The 19,767-nt window shown below is 36.9% G+C and overlaps 1 protein-coding gene across 1 annotated transcript in view; it reads left to right on the top strand.

Moving 5' to 3' along the window:
• Positions 1-19,767, top strand: part of ogdhl (oxoglutarate dehydrogenase L) — a 37,094-nt gene that overhangs the window by 5,070 nt on the left and 12,257 nt on the right. The window contains 14 exon segments of the mRNA XM_052150457.1: positions 866-913; positions 916-980; positions 1,266-1,420; positions 2,528-2,674; positions 2,754-2,772; positions 2,774-2,848; positions 2,951-3,091; positions 3,094-3,135; positions 6,087-6,215; positions 6,374-6,553; positions 8,560-8,718; positions 9,574-9,670; positions 11,431-11,568; positions 13,477-13,546. Of these exon segments, the coding sequence (XP_052006417.1) occupies positions 866-913; positions 916-980; positions 1,266-1,420; positions 2,528-2,674; positions 2,754-2,772; positions 2,774-2,848; positions 2,951-3,091; positions 3,094-3,135; positions 6,087-6,215; positions 6,374-6,553; positions 8,560-8,718; positions 9,574-9,670; positions 11,431-11,568; positions 13,477-13,546 (1,465 nt within the window).

Genomic DNA, 19,767 nt, shown 5'->3' with positions numbered 1-19,767 from the left:
CAGGTTAATGTTATCTGAGATAAAGGGCCATAAATCTTCCCCTTTGCTCCTGTCGGGTCCTATTGCCTTTAGTGTCAGCAAAATAGAAGGATGTAGGACATGTTCTCACAACAGATCGAAAGAGAGAGAGAGAGAGAGAACGTAATAGCCAGGGAGAAGACCTCTCAAAACATGCCTTTTTTCCCTCCGCATACTTTCACCGTGTCGGTCAGGTCAGGTTTTCCCAATACAGCTAATGAGCGCGTATATTGTACCAGACGGCTCTTAATTTCAGCATGATGTATCTTTCCATTCGCTACCCTCTTAATCTGTATTGTGGCTTTAATTACATTTGCACCTGTCTCCTCTTGTGTGTGTTCCGCTCTTGAGGAGACCCAGTCTTACAGATAGATCCCAGTGTTATCAATAGGATGCATCACAAACCACCGTGCTTGCCTGCATTGCACGGTTTTGTTTTACTTTTTAACTAACCATTATAACCATTAACTAACAATTGATAATAATGTAAATTAGAATTTGCATATGATGTCTAATATGCCATTCAGACATTGTAAATCATTATATTTATTTTAAAAAGAAATGTTTTAAATCTAATTTATGTGTGAGCACCATAAATAAATATTTAAAATATTTTATCACACTACCATGCTGTTTCCAGGGTATTACCATAACACTTATTAGCAAGAGACTGGCATGAGAATTGCTAACCAACCTTATATGTGCACAGTTATTTTCAATCATTTTCAAAAGATTATATTCAATTGAATTCAAATTTAAATAATTCAAAAGAGCCTCAATCATTCAATCTCATTATCTGTTCTGTTTTTGGTTTGAATACTGTACGTTTCTCCTCTTTAATCTTTAGCGTCATATGGCTTTGAAGAATCTGATCTGGATAAGACATTTCAGTTGCCACTACCACAGTTATTGGGGGAAATGAAAGCACACTCCCACTGAGAGCAATCATACACAGGCTTGAGGTGGGAACTGGCTGGATTTCTGTGATATCACCTAGTATTTGAGTGGAAACACTCCTAACTCATTCCCCATTAGCTGGTTTTGTGCTTGGGCTGATTCAAATGTGACATTCACTAATTCTTAGCATTCAGCTATTCTGAAAAGATGTCATTTTGGCAAATATGATCACTTATCTTGTATTATGGTGTTTAATTATACTTAATTATACATAATGAATGCATAAATGCATAAAATCCAATTAATGAGCATATGTGTACATTATAATGAACTTGCTTTGAATGTTTCAGACATCTTACTGTTGTCATATTGGGGTGGAATTCATGTTTATCAATAATATGGAGCAATGCCAGTGTATCCGGCAGAAATTAGAAACTCCGGGAATCATGACATTTTCTGGCTGAGTGAAGAGAACCCTACTAGCGAGGCTGGTTTGCTCAGCATGGTAACCATCCTGAAAAAGTTGTTTTCCTGATTTGAAGACTAATTTTGCCCTGCTTCAACAGCATTTCAGCAAGCCATGGTTATAATTTTTCATGAGTGAAGGGAAAATGTGTGTTTCAAATAGAGTATTTTTACTTTTTAATTTAGTTAAATTTGACATTAACATTGATTTTAGCCCTGTCCCAAATGCCACCATAATTTGGATAAGACATGCCAACATCACAGTAGCTGTTTATGTCGACGTAAATCACCATCTCTCATTGAAAATGAGTGATTTCCGGTGGCTTTGTGAATGGAACAAAAAGGAATAGTTTACTCCAAAAATTTAATTCTGTCATTATTTATTAACTCTAATTTTGGTCCAAACCCTTAAGACTTACTTTATTCCATGGAACACAAATGAAAAATATGAAAACATACTGATTTTTGCCATATAATAAAAGTGAATGGTGACTCTTAGCTATCACTATATTCACTATATATTCCAAGTACAATATACACTATGTATTCCAAGTTTTCTGAAGCCACATGCTCACTTTTTGAGCGAAACTGACTGAAATTTCAGTTGTTATTCACTATCAAACTAAATAATTAATAATTAAGCCTGTTTGCAGTGCCTAAATCAAATATGATGACTATGGCACTGGTTGGATGTCAGAGGACTTGGAAAATAGTGCATGTCGTATTGACTTCTTTAGCAGTGGTTTTGTGGTGTTATTTTGTTCTTTTTGAAGGTTGATAGCCCGATTCACCATTAAATATTTTTTGCTAATAACTTAACGAAAAATAAATAGAACATAAAATACAAAAGATATATATATTTAATAAATATATAAAAATAAAATATATTTTATTTGTTTGGAGAGGCTTTTGGAAATATGGAAATGTTTTTGGACACTAGGATAAATAATTTTTGTAATGTTATAACTTTTGATTGCTTTGTCGTATCAACACAAACTTTTACTGAGCTAGAGTTGACATGATTGGGAACAAAACAATAGCAGTTTTGGAGCTACCTTATTTACACCCTGAGATATATAATGTCAAATCAGAAAAATGTTTTGCTCTTTGGAGGAATTTTATATGGAAGCTTGATTTATTGTTCCAGATTTGAGGATTTTCTAGCTCACAAATGGTCTTTAGAGAAGCGCTTTGGTTTGGAAGGCTGTGAGGTACTTTTCCCTGCCCTGAAGACAATCATTGATAAGTCCAGTGAAGCTGGTATAGAAAGTGTTATTATGGGCATGCCTCACAGGTAAACCTGGTCCATTCAATCTCATCCTACCTTTATGAGTTCACCCAAGCAATAATAACACAACCTCTGATTCACACAGGGGTCGACTGAACATACTGACTGGCCAATGTAGTCCGCAAAGACTTGGACCATGTTTTCTGCCAGTTTGATCCCAGACTTGAGGCTGCAGTTGAGGTAATATACGATTTCATCTGATCATAGATTATTTCATCATATCGAATTTCGTTGGATATTTCTTCTCCTCCTATTGTACTTTTTCATTTTACTCTTCTCTAGGGTTCTGGAGATGTGAAATATCATTTGGGGATGTACCACGAATGAATCAACAGGGAAACAGATAAGAATATCACTCTGTCTTTGATGGCTAACCCCTCTCACTGAGAGGCAGTGGACCCTGTTGTTCAGGGCATGACCAAGGCAAGGCAGAACAGTTCTACAGAGGAGACACTGAAGGGAGAAGGGTATCCTGGATTACATTGATCTTTTAAAGGGGTCATATAGAAAAATACATATTTATAATAAAAAACAATTTTTTTAAATCCTTAAGGTCCACTTATAATGTTACAGTAGTAAAATGTATAGTCGGTTTTTGCTTGCTGCGCCTTTAAGAAATGCCCCCTACACATGTGAAATGAGCAAAAGTGCTTTGGTCCCCTTTCAGGTCAGACTGAAATTATCAGGTACCTTAGTATAAATAAACTTCCGCCACTCTATAGGATCGGTAGAAGGATATGCAGAGCAGAAGGTGCTACACACAGCCTGAAACGGCACAAGGTTCGCCCAACTTTTACACATTTTACATATTTAAATCGTTAGTTGTTCTAGAGTTAAGGAATAATATAATCTATTCTGCTTTCTTCTTAAAACCTCACCATGACTGAGTGGTCCAAGTTTCTGAACACCCAATCGGTGTCATTGATGTGTAAACTTGGATGGTCAAGTGTTGATGTAGTTGTCTGTCTCACATCAGAAAGTCGCAGAGATTTAGAAAAAGTCAATTTTGCATCTTAGTTACAATTAATAAAATGCCAATACAGAAATAAAAATATAGAAAAGATAAATTAATTATAAATATAGATTAATATATAATATAATATACATTTATAGAAAAAGTAAATATATGTACAAATATAAATAATTTTAAAAAGTTTACAGTAAAAAAAAGTTTACAAAACTGTGCCATTGTGTTTGGAAAAAAAGATGAAGTTCTCAAGGTGAATGCATACCTTGACGCTAGGGGTCAAACAACTAAAAATCAAGTCAGGAATCTTTGTGTGTCTCTAGAGTCAGACCTTAGTTTCAGTAGTCATGTCAAAGCAATAACTAAATCAGCATACTATCATCTGAAAAATATTGCAAGAATTAGATGCTTTGTTTCCAGTCAAGTCCTAGAAACTTGTGCATGAAACTTGTGCATGCTTTCATCACCAGCAGGGTGGATTATTGTAATGGACTCCTCACTGGCCTTCCAAAAAGACCATAAGACAGTTGCAGCTCATACAGAACGCTGCTGCCAGGATTCTGAGCAGAACCAGAAAATATGAACATATCACACCAGTCCTCAGGTCTTTACACTGGCTCCCAGTTACATTTAGGATTGATTTTAAAGTATTATTACTGGTATATAAATCACTCAATGGGCTAGGACCTCAGTATATTGCAGATATGCTCACTGAATATAAACCCAACAGATCACTCAGATCATTACGATCACATCAGCTAGAATACCAAGGGTTCACTACAAGCAAGGAGAGTCTGCTTTTAGCTATTATGCCAGCCGCAGCTGGAACCAGCTTCCAGAAGAGATCAGATGTGCTCCTACAGTAGTCACATTCAAATCCAGACTCAAAACACATCTGTTTAGCTGTGTATTTACTGAATGAGCACTGTGCCACTGTGTGTCCGACTGTTTGTACTCTATTTTATTTTATATTCTAAACTGTTTCAATTATTCTTATTTTTTTATTTTTTTTTATTCTTATTTTAATCTCTTCTATGTAAAGCACTTTGAATTACCATTGTGTATGAAATGTGCTATATAAATAAACTTGCCTTGCCTTGCCTATGATTAAACAGTACACCAAGCTCTTTTATCTCAAAAGATTAAAGAAAATGTGATTCCCCTTCTGTTACTCACTCGACGTTGTGTCGAGTAAAGTGACAAAAGGGGTCTTCCTGGGATGCCAAACGTACCTCTGAACCTGAGAAAAGGCCAATGTCAAGTTGGCAGACAGAATTTGCATGCTCTGCCCCAGACATACGGGTATAAAGGGAAGTTGGGCAGCGAGTGCCAGTCAGAATTTTTCTTCGGAGACGAATGGTTGTGCAACAGCAATCTCTCGGTAACACGGCACAACCAACCGGGTGTTCCGCTTGCACACAGCGCCCTTCACCAAGTTGATCCAGTGCGGCTTCTATCCCAGGTTTGCCACTAAGCATCGCTCCCTGGATGTTCTCCTCCCTAGCCTTCTGGCTGGCAAATTCACCGGAGCAATTCGCGGCCAGACCCACTATGAGTCACAGGTGCTCTGTACTGGGGTCGGGCTCCACAGGCTTAGTTCCCTTTTCAGGCAAACTCCCCGTGATGTATTTCCCGTGGTACGGTCCCCCTGTTGGCTTACACGCATTTCCCTTGGGCAGCCCCGCTGCCCCAGTCACCGTGCTTGTAGAGTCCCCCCTCATTAGGCTGGACCTACCACCGCGCCATTTCCCACGTATGGCTTCACAACCCTCGTGGTGTATTTGCCACATATTACCTCCCCCTAGACTGGGCAGGATGTGGTCCCCGCAGGGTCTGTTCCCCCTGAAAGAATAGGACCGGGAAAGACCGCCTTCTCCGATGCATTTCATAGCGTTAAGATAGCCCCAGCCACTTCACGTCCAATGTGAGAGACATAGTGAGACAAAAGGCGCAGCTGCCGGGCTTGCTCCCATGCTAGTCATGTAGCGCCTGTTCCCCCCCCCCCCAGGGGTGCGGGGAACCTAAGGTCTGCATTCGACACCTCTTTGGGGAATTGGGTAGGCTACGTGCAGCCGACTCAGTTGCCTCTAGCACGCAGTAGCCTGCTTGCACCTGTCCCGGCAGTTCATGTAACACGGTCAGTGCTTGGCATTTTTATATGGGACCCCTTGTGTCAACATTGGCCTTTTCTCAGGTTCAGAGGTACGTTTGGCGCCCCAGGAAGACCCCTTGTGTCAATTCATTCGACACAATGTCTCATTCCTTCCCTCGGGTTACAACAGTAACCATGATGTTCCTCATGAGATGTCCCCTTTAAGATGAACCATTGCAGAATACTGTATAACCATATCTTTTGTGTATGAAGGCTCCTTCATGTTGATTTTTTATGAACACAAACCAAGAACTGTCTTTTTAAATAAGAAGAATATAACTTGCATTTGTGTCCCCTAGGTAATGTCCATTCTCATTCGTGGTGATGCTGCATTTGCTAGTCAGGGAGTCTTCTATGAAACCTTTCACCTCAGTGTACTCTCTTCATATACCATCCATGGCACCATCCACATTGTGGTCAATAATCATGTTAAAATCGAACATCAGCTTTTCTTATTAGAATTGACTTGTTTAAAACCAGAGGACTAATTTAAGCAAGTGGAGATTAGGATGTGTTTGTTCACAAACACTTAAACCCTGACCTTTCAGTATGTTTTAGATTGATGAGTGTTATCTTCTGTTGCCAGATTGAATTCACTACAGATCCCCGAATGGCACGTTCCTCTCCCTACCCAAAGTATGTGGCTCGCATGGTCAACGTACCCATCTTCCATGTCAACGCTGATGATCCAGAAGCTGTGATGTATGTGTGCAGGGTTGCTGTAGAATGGAGGAATACATTCAACAAGGATGTGGTGATAGACCTGGTAAATAATGTGAAGACATATCCTACTTCTCACAAGAAATATCACTGAATGTTAAAATAGTAGTGGTATGTTCCAATATAGAATCATGTAGAATCCTATCTATTGTTATGAATGCAGAAAAGCACATTATATTGCAGTCGATAACAAAATGTTAAACCAAGTGGCATTGATTTTATTAAGAAATATAGCACAAGCACACTTTTTAAGCAAAAAAATCTTAAGAATTAGGGCTGTTAATTTAATTCAGTGCGATTTAAAAATGTAAAAAATAATTCGTTTAAAACATGAATGCAATTAATCACGTCCCATGGACCATAATAAGGAAGATTCCTGAGCAAATCAAGCTTGAAGTACCACCCGTTTTCTCCAGGGGGCAGTAAGCAAAACTTCAGCTGTATAGGCAACACTCAGCTTATACAGAGAACAAACCAACCCTTCAGCAAACAGCACAGTATGAGGAAGCATTCTTGGATTAATAACACAGCTTGATGAAGCGCAAATCTGAATTTAGGCATCTCAAGACGTATTTTTCAAATTATTAAACTACGTTTGCCTTGACACAGTGACCTAAAATGTTTTGTTTATGATGTGATGCAACCAAAGACACTCCAAAAGCATCCGTCTGATGCAGGTGTACATTGACGGGTCCTTAGAAAACCCCTAATAATCTGTCTTGATTGACTGATTGATAAAAGACTGATTTACAAATTCAATTTCAAAATGAATTGCTGTGAACTGTAAGCCAATGATTGTCTTATGTTTAATAATATGCAAATAAACAATACATTAGATTCTAAAGTCACTTTTTGTATTGTCTTATCAATGGTTAACTCCTCTGCCACACCATTGTAATGCATTTTAATTATCTGAATACTATTTTTTATATATACGTATATATATATATATATATATATATATATATATATATATACACACACACACAAACACATATACAGTATACACATACTGTATATATATCTATATATTATATATATATATATATATATATATATATATATATATGTAAAGGATAATCCATGGCTAGGTGTGCGTAAAATTATTTTAAATTCACAATGAGGATGCAAAGAACCACCCGATGCATAGTGTGGTTTCCTTTGCGAAGTGCATTTAAAATTGTTTAGCACACACCTAGCCATGATAGCAGGGCATACTCTAGCTGTTAGCTCTAGCAGCACATGTTGAGCAGTGCAGATTACGTTTACATATTAATATATAAATCGTCTTGCCGGACAGCGGAAGAAGCATTTAATGGGTCCTGGTTAACTTTTCTCCCCCTCTGTGCAAAACAGCTGAATGTCAAAAGATAATTTAATCACAATCACTATGGCTGATTAATACAGGGCTGATCGATGAACACTATTGTCTTTTCTGTGCTGTAGCAATTCTCAGTTGAATTTAAGACTGCACTGTATGACTTGATGATGTTGTTTTGTGATGTGAACTACCTGTGCATTCAAGGGTTTGAACTGCACACATTCCAGCTAATCAGCATTGAGTATTCGAACAGACCATGGTATATACCCATATATGTGTGTATTAATTTTTATTATGTAAATATAACTATTTATAATTATTTCATCATTATATATTGAATTATTGTTATTTGTTCAAAAATATTGTTATTTTGTTATTTACTTTCTCAGCTAATATTTATATATGTGATTAATCGTGATTAATTCAATTAATTAATTGGCACTCCATGTAATTAATTTATGCATTTTTTTAATTGATTGACAGCCCTTTTAAGAAAGTGTTAGGCTTCAGATTATAAAACAATGTCATTTTTATATAACCTTGGAACCAGTTGGTTAAAAGTAATTGCAAAAATGACTCAGATATCTTGAGTTTGATGAGTTTGATATCTTTGTTATCTAATGCAATAAAATTCAAATATATTTAAATGTGAATTAAGGGGCCAAAATTGTCCAAATGGTTTTGGAGCCTCTGTATATTGTGTGCATCAATGTTACTTGTGTATTGTGTAGGTGTGTTACCGGCGGTTTGGACATAATGAGTTGGATGAGCCCATGTTCACTCAACCCCTCATGTACAAGCAGATCCGCAAACAGTAACACGTGCTGAAGAAGTACGCAGACAAGCTCATCTCTGAGGGAGTGGTAACACTGCAAGAGTTTGAGGTTTGTGTCTCAATCTATGAAAATCTAATTATTGTGTCATCATGTAATATGTAAATGCCCATATGTCCTTAATTTGTAATATGAAACATCCACCTGGGGTTATTACTCCCACTGTGCATCCTAATTGATCACTTTAACCAAAGCTAAACAATCCTTTCCACATCTGTTGTTTTCCTGGGCTATTAATAAGTGATGGGTTTCCTGTGCAGTTTGTATATCGTTCTTACACCAGAGCATCCTAACCTTGTGCGTGTTCAAAACAGTAATCTTATGCCTCTGTTCATACATAGCATTAGTACTGAACTTTTCCATACAACTTCTGAAGCTGACAAATTGCCTGAGCTAATTTCAACAACAGGTCCTGTTCCCGCATAACCTCTAAACGGAAAAATGCTGTTAAATTGACATATGTTTGAAAACTCCTTTTATCTTTTCACTCTGGTGATGACATGTTTCATGTTTCACCCGTTGACCCAGGATTTCATTCCCTGGGCTCAGAGCTACCCATCCCATCCCCCAGAACTACCCTCAGATTTGCGTTGCCGTAGAAACCACAATCCTCCGACCGAACTATTCCTCCAGTGCGGCTAGCTGACACTTTGTCTCGCCCAGCGACAGCTTGTTTTATTTACAACTGCATCCCTGTCACTCTTCACTTGCTGACAAACCTCAGGGGATTTCACTCAGAGAATAAATTGGAACTTGAATCTCACGGTTTTCTCAATGCCGTAGCACATACAGTAGGTGCCATGAATCATTAATTAATAACTTGTCACAAATGTGTCATGTGTCTGAGTTTTTTATGAAGATGGTGGATAGAAGTGGGCTTTCGCTATACTATGAATTGTTTTCAGGAGGAAGTTTGCTAAATATGACAAGATCTATGAGGAGGCATACACCAGCTCTAAGGATGAGAAGATCCTACACATTCGACACTGACTTGACTCACCATGGCCAGGTAATGAAAGATAAAGTTAAAAGAAAAATGAAAAAAATCTTTCTTCCGTGGATCACAAAATGTTAGCCTCAGTCACCATTCACTTTCATTGTATGAAAAACAGATGTAATGAATGTAAATGGTGACTGAGACTAAAATTCTGCCTAGCATCTCCTTTTGTTTTGCACAGAAGATAGAAAAAACTGGTTTGTAACACATGAGGGTGAGTAAATAATGACAGAAGTTTCATTTTGGGGTAAATGATCCCTTTAATGAGGACTTTATAGGTGGCAGCAGGGTCTAAAATGAACACAAACCAAGCACCAAATTAGATTAAAAATGGGCTTTAGCAAGTAAATAAACCTCACTAAGTTTAAGTCAAATTGCAAAAATGATAGTCTGAACCTCACTGATGTAAGTGACATGAGTGAAATATATACAAATATATTGCGACTTGTGCATCCTCTAGCAACCTTTACCTCAGTGGAAAATTTCCCATTAGAAGTTCATCTAGGATGTCTAAATATTATTGTCTCCTGATTTCCATGTGGCGGCACAAATGTGGAAAACTAAAATATTTCAAACAAAATCACGAGTCTTCATGTATTTATGACAAGTTCCATTTTACTGAGAGACAGAGACTAGCAGTACACACATTTTAATTTAATAACAAAATTGCTTCAAATTGAATTGAATAATATTTAACACAATATATATATATAAAACAAAAATATTTTATTTTTTTAAGTTTTAATAATTTAATTTAGTTAAGAATTACACAATTCAGTTTGATGGAATTTTGTTATTACATTGAAATGCTTAAATCCTTAGCTAAACAAAAACAAAAAACAGCTAAATAAACCCAAGAACATGTATGGGCACTTTAATTTTAGATTTTTGATTTAAACAGATTTCAACTTTTTCTTACATGAAGGTCAAATTAAAACTTTTACTTTTTACCAGGCCTTCATCATTTATTTAAGTACTTTGCAAATGTGTTTTGTAGATTTTACTGTTTTAGCCTTGTCCCAGACTTTGGATTTTGAAAATCCAAAATAAATACAAATGATTACAAGTTTAAAACTATGTTTGTTTAAACAAAGAGCTAAATAAACATAAACAATTTCAATATTTATTGTGTGAAAATTATTTTTAAAGTTTTAAGTTAGTGTACTTGTTAACCAAGTCGACCAGTGTGTCAGTGATGAAATATAAGAAAAGTCAAAGTAAATATTTTATTGAGCATAATTTCAAATCAAGCTGTAATTTTGCCAAATGATGCATATGTGTAAACATATTATTTCATTTTGTGTTTGTAAGATACATCAGCCTAGCCTTAGCAGTACAAAGGAGTCTGCCATTTTATTTCAAAATACAGAATTCTGTTTAACACAATACAGAGTTTGAGATTATGTTAAATATTTCACTGTTGTGGTATTTTTCATGACTTTCAGAAAACAATGATAAAAATGACAAATGACAAAAAAGAATGACAAAAAGTAGACACACAACATCAACATCAACATCAACAACAACAAACAAGTGAGAGTATGAAAAAGATTTTAAAGAGACACAGGGCTAAAAGTTCCCGGAGTTTAAAAACCACACATATATTTTTATTAAAAGAATTATGCAAAATACAGTTTCAATAAGAAATATTTATGGAATTGTAAAAAGTTCATTTTAGACCCTAGATGGCAGGCTCTTCAGTAAAAATATAAAGTGAATTTGCACAATATGAAGCAGCAATAATGATATCACTGTATTTAACAGTGTTTAAGACTTCTTCACACCAGATGGAGAACCAAAGAGCATGAGCTGCCCTCCCACTGGACTAAACGAAGAGGTGCTCAAGAACACTGGTGAGGTAGCCAGTTCAGTCCATCTAAAGGATTTCACCATTCATAGTGGAGAGTATTGTGGCAAAAAATGTATGACAATGTTTAATGAATTATTTCCTGACCATCCCAAATGTAAAAGCATGATCTTTTAGATTGTGGGTGATGTAACCTAGTTGTTTAATCTCTGCGCTGGTCACTGAAAATTGTAGGTTCAAATTCTGGAAGAGCTGATCCCTGAACTATCACACTTTTACCCTTGAACAAGGAACTTATTCCCAGGTTGCTCCATGGGGAATGTCCCTTTGGATAGAAGCATTAGTTCAAAGGCAAATTAATAATTAATTAGAAATGCTTTAAGGTGTTACATCAGCAAAAGAAGCACCGTTACACACCTAGATTTAATAATTGTTGTGGAGTCCCAAAGGCCCCTCCTATAATTCAAGATACATTTGCATGAATATTAATTAGGCTGTGCTGATGTTGCTATTGTAAGCACATGTATCCTAACTCACATCATAAAAATTATTTTGCTCTTTTCTGATATGTCCAAACTGTAATATCAGCAATTTAACATCAAGATATGAATAGAAATTAAAATGTTTAAACAGTGTTACCTTACATTGGAGTGTACAATTATGAGACATAACACTATAAATATTCATCTGAGCACACTCTCATTAACTTTTAATTATTTCTATCAGCCCAGAAATTTTGCGGGTCAGTGGAAAGACTCTACCTGTTTGACATTACTTGACAATCTTTACCTGTTTTAAATAATATCAGATATTTAAAACTAGAACAAATTACAGTCTGTAGGCAGTGCCCCTCCAGTTCCAGCACTCCTGACGATACATCAGTTCATCATCAGGAGATCACAGCATATCTTAAATGCTCATAAGCTTTCACCACTAAAGAAAAAGCACTGGAAACTGACATCAAAGCATTGCAGGATGATGGTGGTAATGGTGTGGAACATCAGCAAAACCCTGACAGATGATGCTTGCATTTCTGTGGTATATGATTGTCTCATTGCTCCACACAGGTCATAATTTTCACTCAATGAACAGCGGACACAGGGGAGCTATAGGGGATTGATGGACTAGCACTAAGGGACCATTGCACTTAAGGAGCTGACTCCAGTCTGGCAGCCTTAAATTCTGCTAAATCACCCTAACCACCATAGCCCTCCAGCGAAACTCTTTATAGCTTCCTTTAAGCACAACTACCTCAGAGTATCAAACCAGCCCACCGGCAAAAGCATTTCCCCACCACAGTGCGGTGCATCAGTCCAGTGGGATATTCTGCAAGAAAAACCTGCCAGAACTAATTGTGGGATTGACTTCATGATTTGCAAGCTCTCATCAATTGTTTTTTCCCTCTCAAAAGCAGTGACAGTAGAATGCATCTAAGACAGTTTCACACATTATGGTATCACATATTGTAACCTCGAAGCAGACAATTATTCCAATGAATATTTGAAAAAGAGAGAGAGAGAGAAATAGGACTCATATTCTTAGTGTTCCAAAATTTTCCAAAGACTAACCTGTTTCTTATCACAGTTAACACATTTTCAGTAATATCAATCTATCAATCTTGTCTACCTCAGAAATATCATTCTCTTTGTTTCAGTTTTATTCTTCTTGCCACATACCCATGCAGTCAACATTTGTATAACTCTTGTTATACTGTTGTCACACGCACACAATGACCAGTCTTTGCCAAAAAGGAAATAAATACAGTACGTATATAAAGTATTAAGAATGTTCTATTGAATTTGTTTGTAGTAAAAGTGGAACAAGATTAATAAAATTTACTTCTATTTTATTAAATATAGTATATTTATTTAGAGTGTTACACAAAAAAAGTACAAAATTGTGGTTGTGGTGACTTTCTATAAAAACACATATAGACAGTATATATATATATATATATATATATATTGTATACTTTCTATATTTTTTCTATATTGCATCTGTGTTGTTTCAGGCTTGTCACTTATCCTTCCTGGCCGAGCTGACATGGTTGCAAAACGCACAGTGGACTGGGCCCTGGCAGAGTGGACAAGATGTGGAAAGAGGAACATTTAGGTAAGACATTCAATCAATTTTCATAGAAACTAGCCACTCCCTCTTTCCAATTTATGATGTCACTGTAAAAAAGATAACTGGCCCTATCTTTTGTCTACTAAGCGCAACGCAATGCCTTAACTCGGGCGCTAATCGGGTCAATGGAGGTTCTTCTCTGGCACTGTCTCCATTCTATTATACAGTACAGTCCATTCCCTGTCAAGCACCAGAGATAAAAACAAAGACAGTACATTCATAAGACGTTGGTAGTGTAAATGGACTGTATGCAATGAATTGGAAGAATAAAAATATGATTTTACATTATTTTGTGCATCCTTGTTAAATGGGACACATTTATTTTATACGCATTAATAATATGGTTCAGGATATGGCTATAGACTCCCATAAATTATTAGTATTATTAATCATTTTCATCTACTGACACACAAATCATGGCAAGTATTAACATTGATTGTATCGGCACGCACTTCACTTCTACTGGTCGACATTGATTTTGAAAAATGTTATTAATTTATTGAAACGAAAAAATTCAACCAAAAATATTTCTGAATTGAAATTTTACATCGAACAAAATAATGAAGTGGTCAAAAAAATCAAACCAAATCTAAGCATTTTACGCTCTCCTTCTACAGGACTTTTTTGCAGTGACTTAATCAAAACAACAATAAAAATTATAATAATAATAATAAAAAACAAACAAAGAAAACCATGACCTCTAGAAAATGTAACACAAATCTCATAATGTTTTGATTCAACAAACTGCTTCAACAGCGATCGTAAAGGACATTATTTGATGTTCTGCACTTTCAGAATTTGGACATAAACTGTATCTTCTGGTGAAATCTCCAAACTGCAAAGGCAGGAACTGAATTTGGTCTTAGTTAAGAGGTGGTATTGAAATGTCTTAGCGCAATGACCAAATTCTTAGGAAAATGGCAAGTTGCGCTTTGTGCCACGTCATTTACAAACAGTACACACACAGTTTGCACGCCTACACCCACAGAATCGCAAACACTCTCACCCACAGCCATTTGCGCTTTGCACTGGCACGAAAATTGCACTTAGAAGTAGCGCTCTCACAAAAATAGGATAAGATGTTGCGCACGGTCTTAGCACGTTGCGCTTTGCGCTCTTACGAAAATAGAGCCCAACAGCTTATTTGCCATTTAACTTGACAGACATTTTTGCCATTTCTATTCAATTTAATCTGTAATTAATTTCAAAGTGGACAAAAAGGTGCAATGTACATTTACGTGTACAGTTTACATGAACTGTACCACAGCAGGTTGTAACTTGGCACCAATTTTACAAATTTAAAGGGATAGTTCAGAAGTATGTTAGTCACAATCACCATTCACATTCATTGTATTTAATTTTTTTTAACCAGTGAAACTGAAGGGTGACTGAGGCTTGGTGAACATCAACCTTTTGTGTTCAATGGAAGAAAAAAGTCATATGAAGGCTTTTTGTATTCTGTAACTGTAGAGCAGTATAGATTCCATTTGTTAAAAATAACCACGTTTATATTTTCTGCCTTTTGGCTCCATTAAAAGCAAAAAATGTCAGCTCATTGACAAATTACGTCAGCTTGTGGCACACTGACAGTATCCTCTGGGAAAGGGAGAAAAAGATATCCACATGGTGCCGTCACGGTACTGCTTCTGAAGGAAACCCATTTGATGCCACTCCACAGTAGTACAGACACATACATCCCACATCTATTCGTTTCTGACTTGTTTGTTTGAAACCGTACACATCTCAGTGAAACTATGAGACATCAGCATACTCCCTCCGCAGCTGAATTTATCACACCTCACATGGCATTATTTACAAATTTGACATCTAGATTTTCCCTCAATGGGCTCCACTGGATGGTTTTGCTTTGCTTAGCAAACAATGAGGCTTTGATTGAACACAATAAAGCTAAAATGTCAGCAAAATAGCCTCTGTGTGTTATGAGCCTATTTATTGAAGTAGATTTACAGCTAGTGGATGTATCCGGTGCTATCTTTGTTTCTCCCCATCTCATGCCAAGGCTGGAAGAATGAACATATTGGTGTGCTCCAGTCTGCTGGTTTTGCTTGTTACTTAGGGAGTTAATGGTGATGAGTAATTGATTCAGTCTACTGTGTTTGGGAATGCACTGAATACTGTGCTCTGGTCCCTTGATTTATGAAACAAACACAGAGCTTATGCACAGAGGAAATTGTTTACTCCCAAGATTAAGTTTCCTGGGCTGCCCCACTGGGACAGTGCACTTTAATTTAAAGAGCCACCTTTGACCTCACTATTGTGATTAAATGAGCATAGCAAACAGATCCCAATTAGCCCGAACATATTGCTTGTGGTTAAATTCTCCAATTCAGAAGGGCATATAACAGAGTACCGTAGTATGCATTTGTCAGATGTGACCAATAGTATTTAATTATTATGCAGTACTTATGTACTCATTGGAATTGGAGATGGCCTGCACAGGACATCATTACTGTAATATTTAAGGGACTAAGGGATTGTCTTATCGCACTGGATTTGATGGCTGGTTTGAACATCGCATCAGAGTAACCCAGCAAAACGTATTACATCGCCTGTCTTAAATCCCAGCACTTCTTTCCATTGCCGCACATGGCCTCTGATTGGACAAAAAAAAAGTTAGAGTGACTCAGTTTTGAGGTTTGACACAACAGTAGGCTTAAAGGAATATTCTGGGTTCAATAAAAGTGGGCTAAATCAACAGCATTTGTGGCATACTATTGATTACCACAAAACTTAATAAAACCTTTCTTTAAATAAGCAAAAACTTGGGTTACAGTGAGTCACTTACAATGGAAGTGAATGGGCACCAATTTTTAAACATTAAAATGCACTCTGTTCCAAAATAATAGCCACAAGATGTAAACAGTATGCATGTTAACATGATTTTTTTGTTAAAAACACTTACTAACCTTTTTTGTGTAAAGTTATAGCCAATTTTACAACTTTGTTACCATGACGATGTAATGTCAACAAACCCTAAAGCCCTCAAATGACTGTAAAAATTACAATTTGAACAACTGTACATCTTAAATAATACATACATTTTAACAGAAGAATTAATGTAAGTGCTTTTATAAATGTTTTAGCTTAATATTTCTGTGTTTTAACCCTCCAAAAATTGGCCACATTCAGTTTCATTGTAAGTGCCTCACTGAAACCTTGGTTTTTGCTTTTTTTTAAAAGCAATGCGAGGTTCGGACATTTTTGGAATTATCAGCTAATCCGCTAGTGACCAGGGTGGATTTGGAGCATTTTTGGGAGAAGTTGGAGGACATGGAGAATCATTGCTGGTGGAATAACGTCCATATTGTTGGAATTCCTGAGGCCGAAGAGGGTCAGGATGTGGTGAAATTCCTGGATGGGCTCTTTCCGAGTCTGCTCGACATAACAGGCCATAAGCTGGAAATAGAGCGAATTCACAGGGTTCCGGCTCGGTGATCCGCTGTGGGAGACAGGCCCGATCAATTCTGGCCAAATTTCTGAGATCATCCGATAAAAAAGCGAGGAGTAAAGGAAGGCTTTCTTGGAAGAACCATAGCATTTTCTTGTTCCCAGACTTGGCAAATTTGACTTGAGAGAAACGTGATCAATTCAAGGAATGGAAGAAACTCTTACATCAATGGAAGGTCGCTTTTGCACTGATGTTCCTGGCAAAATTGAGAATAGATGCTAAGGATGGCCGTAAAACATTCACATGTCCCCAGCAAGCGATGTCCTTCATAAAGTCAATGGAGTAAGTTATTTTGTGGTACTCATTTTGCAGTCGATTGTACCGATTCACTGAACATTCACTTGACTGTCTGAGGAAACTGAGCACCTATTTTGTTTCTTTTTGTACTGGTTCCGCCTAGTGGCTAGAGTATGTTGTGTAGAGTAACACTCCTTCAGGACAGTTTTGTGGATGAATCTGCATGTTCTTTGTGCTTATGCCACCTATTGGCTGGAGTTTGTTTTGTGGAGTATTTTTTGCAAGTCATTGGAGTGATTAGGTCATTTGTTGCTCTCATGTAGCAGGCGAATGGGCCAGCTCACTGAAAGTTAGTTCGACTGTCCGAGGAAACTGAGCACCTTTTTTTGTGCTGGATCCGCATGGCAGCTGGAGTTTGCTTTGTGGAGGAACACACCTTAGGGACAGGTATGTGGATGAATCTACATGTTCTTTGTGTTTATTCCACCTACTGGCTGGAGATTGTTTTATAGATTATCTTTTGTTGTGTAATTTTGTCTCACAAAATTTGTATAGAAACACCGGACTTGAGCAATCCTGTCGTAGGCATACATGGACTGTGTACATGGAGTTTAGAGGGATGAACGCCAGTTGGCGGTGTTGTGCATGGGGTTAATTTAAAAAAAAAGTATCTTTGTCTGGTTCCGGGGGGATTTTGGGATTCGATTGTTGCACTAATGTTGGAATGTGGTCTTTATAATTTAGTTTTTGACACACAATCTATTTTTTCTAATATGTCAAAATGTTAATATGAGTGGATTGTCTTTCTCCACGTGGAATGTGAATGTGTTGGGGCAGCCCATAAAAAGAAGGAAGGTTTTTTCTCTTCTTAAGCATAAGAAATATGCTGAAGTGTTTCTTCAAGAAATGCATCTTTCCCCACAGGAAGCTGAATGTTTTCTTTAATGCTGGCTCAAGTAAGAGCAAGAGAGTCATTATACTGATAAATAAGCATCTACAATTCAACTATCTAAAACAGATAAAAGATAAATTAGGAAGAGTCATTATTGTTTTAGCAAAAATGTATAGATCTTGAAGGGAAGTTGCATGCCGCTGGTGCCCCTCATGATATAATATTGGGAGGGGACTTTAATCTTTTGATGGACTCAGTCCTTTATCATAGTGAAGCAAAAGTGTGTAAGACCCCTTGAGCAACATTGATGCTTCACAGGATGTGTAAAAATCTTGTTCTTACAGATATTTGGAGACTTTTTAACCCATCTGGTAAGGATTTTTTTTCATCCGTTCATAAGATTTATTCTAGAAAATATTTTTTTTTTATCTAAGTCCCTCATTTCATTGTTGATTGCTCAATTGGAAACATCTTAGTCTCAGATCATGCCCTGGTGAGTTTAAAGTTGTTGCCACATATGGAGAAAAGGAAATCATTGGTGCTTTAATGTATCTCTTTTGCAAAAGGCATTTGATATGATAGAATGTGATTATCTTTTTAAGATTTAGAAAATGTACGGGTTCGGGAATACTTTTATTGGTTGGATTAAGTTACTTTATAGACACCCGGTAGCGGAGCTACAAACGAATGAATTAATTTCAGATTATTTTACTCTGGATAGGGGCACCTGGCAGAGTTGCCCTCTGTCCTCATTATTGTTCTGTCTTGCCATGGAACCAATAGCAGCCGCGATAAGAAAGGAGGAGGATTTTCCAGGGGTGGTGGTGTGAGGTGTGGCGAATAAGCTTTTGCTTTACGCAGATGATATTTTATTATTCATCTCCGACCCTACTAGATCTATGCCTTGCCTCCACATAATTATTAATTCCATTTCTAATGAGTTAATTGGTCTAAATCCAAAGCTTTGTCTCTGGCAGTGAAGTGCCCGGTAACAGCTTTTCACCTGGGCACCTTACAGTGGCCCAAACAGGGCATTAAGTATTTGGGTATTTTATTCTCAGCAAATTTGCCTGATTTAATTTTGACACTTTAATAAAAAAGTTTTCGAGCAATGTTGACAGGTGGGCTTCATTATGATCCATGACTGGGAAGGTTAATATTAATAAAATGAATTGTATTCCAAAATGCATCTACCTGCTACAGTCTCTCCCTATAGATGTCCCCCTCTCTTATTTCAAGCATTTTGATAGAATAGCAAAGTCCTTCATTTGAAATGTTAAACATCCCAGATTACATTTCAGTAAGTTGCATAGGCCGATTCACAAAGGAAGGTTAGGCCTACACAAGATTTTGTTTTATTATTATAATAATAATAGAGAGCCACTCCCTGATTTTGTATTGAACAGGATTTTCTTGCCCCTATTTTGCCATTGCAAAGCCTTTCTATCAAACTAATCAGAGAAGATATGTTACAGCACGTTATCTCGCATTTGCACTCGGTATGGACAAAAGTGTCTTAATTCTGACATTTATTTAAATGTTGCCTTGAGCATATGGCTAAACCCAAAATTATGTAT

The sequence above is a fragment of the Xyrauchen texanus genome, chromosome 20, assembly GCF_025860055.1.
Source record: "Xyrauchen texanus isolate HMW12.3.18 chromosome 20, RBS_HiC_50CHRs, whole genome shotgun sequence".
NCBI classification, from domain to species: Eukaryota; Metazoa; Chordata; class Actinopteri; order Cypriniformes; family Catostomidae; genus Xyrauchen; species Xyrauchen texanus.
Note: the sequence above shows the minus strand (reverse complement) of the source record. Positions and strands in the feature narration are given on the sequence as shown.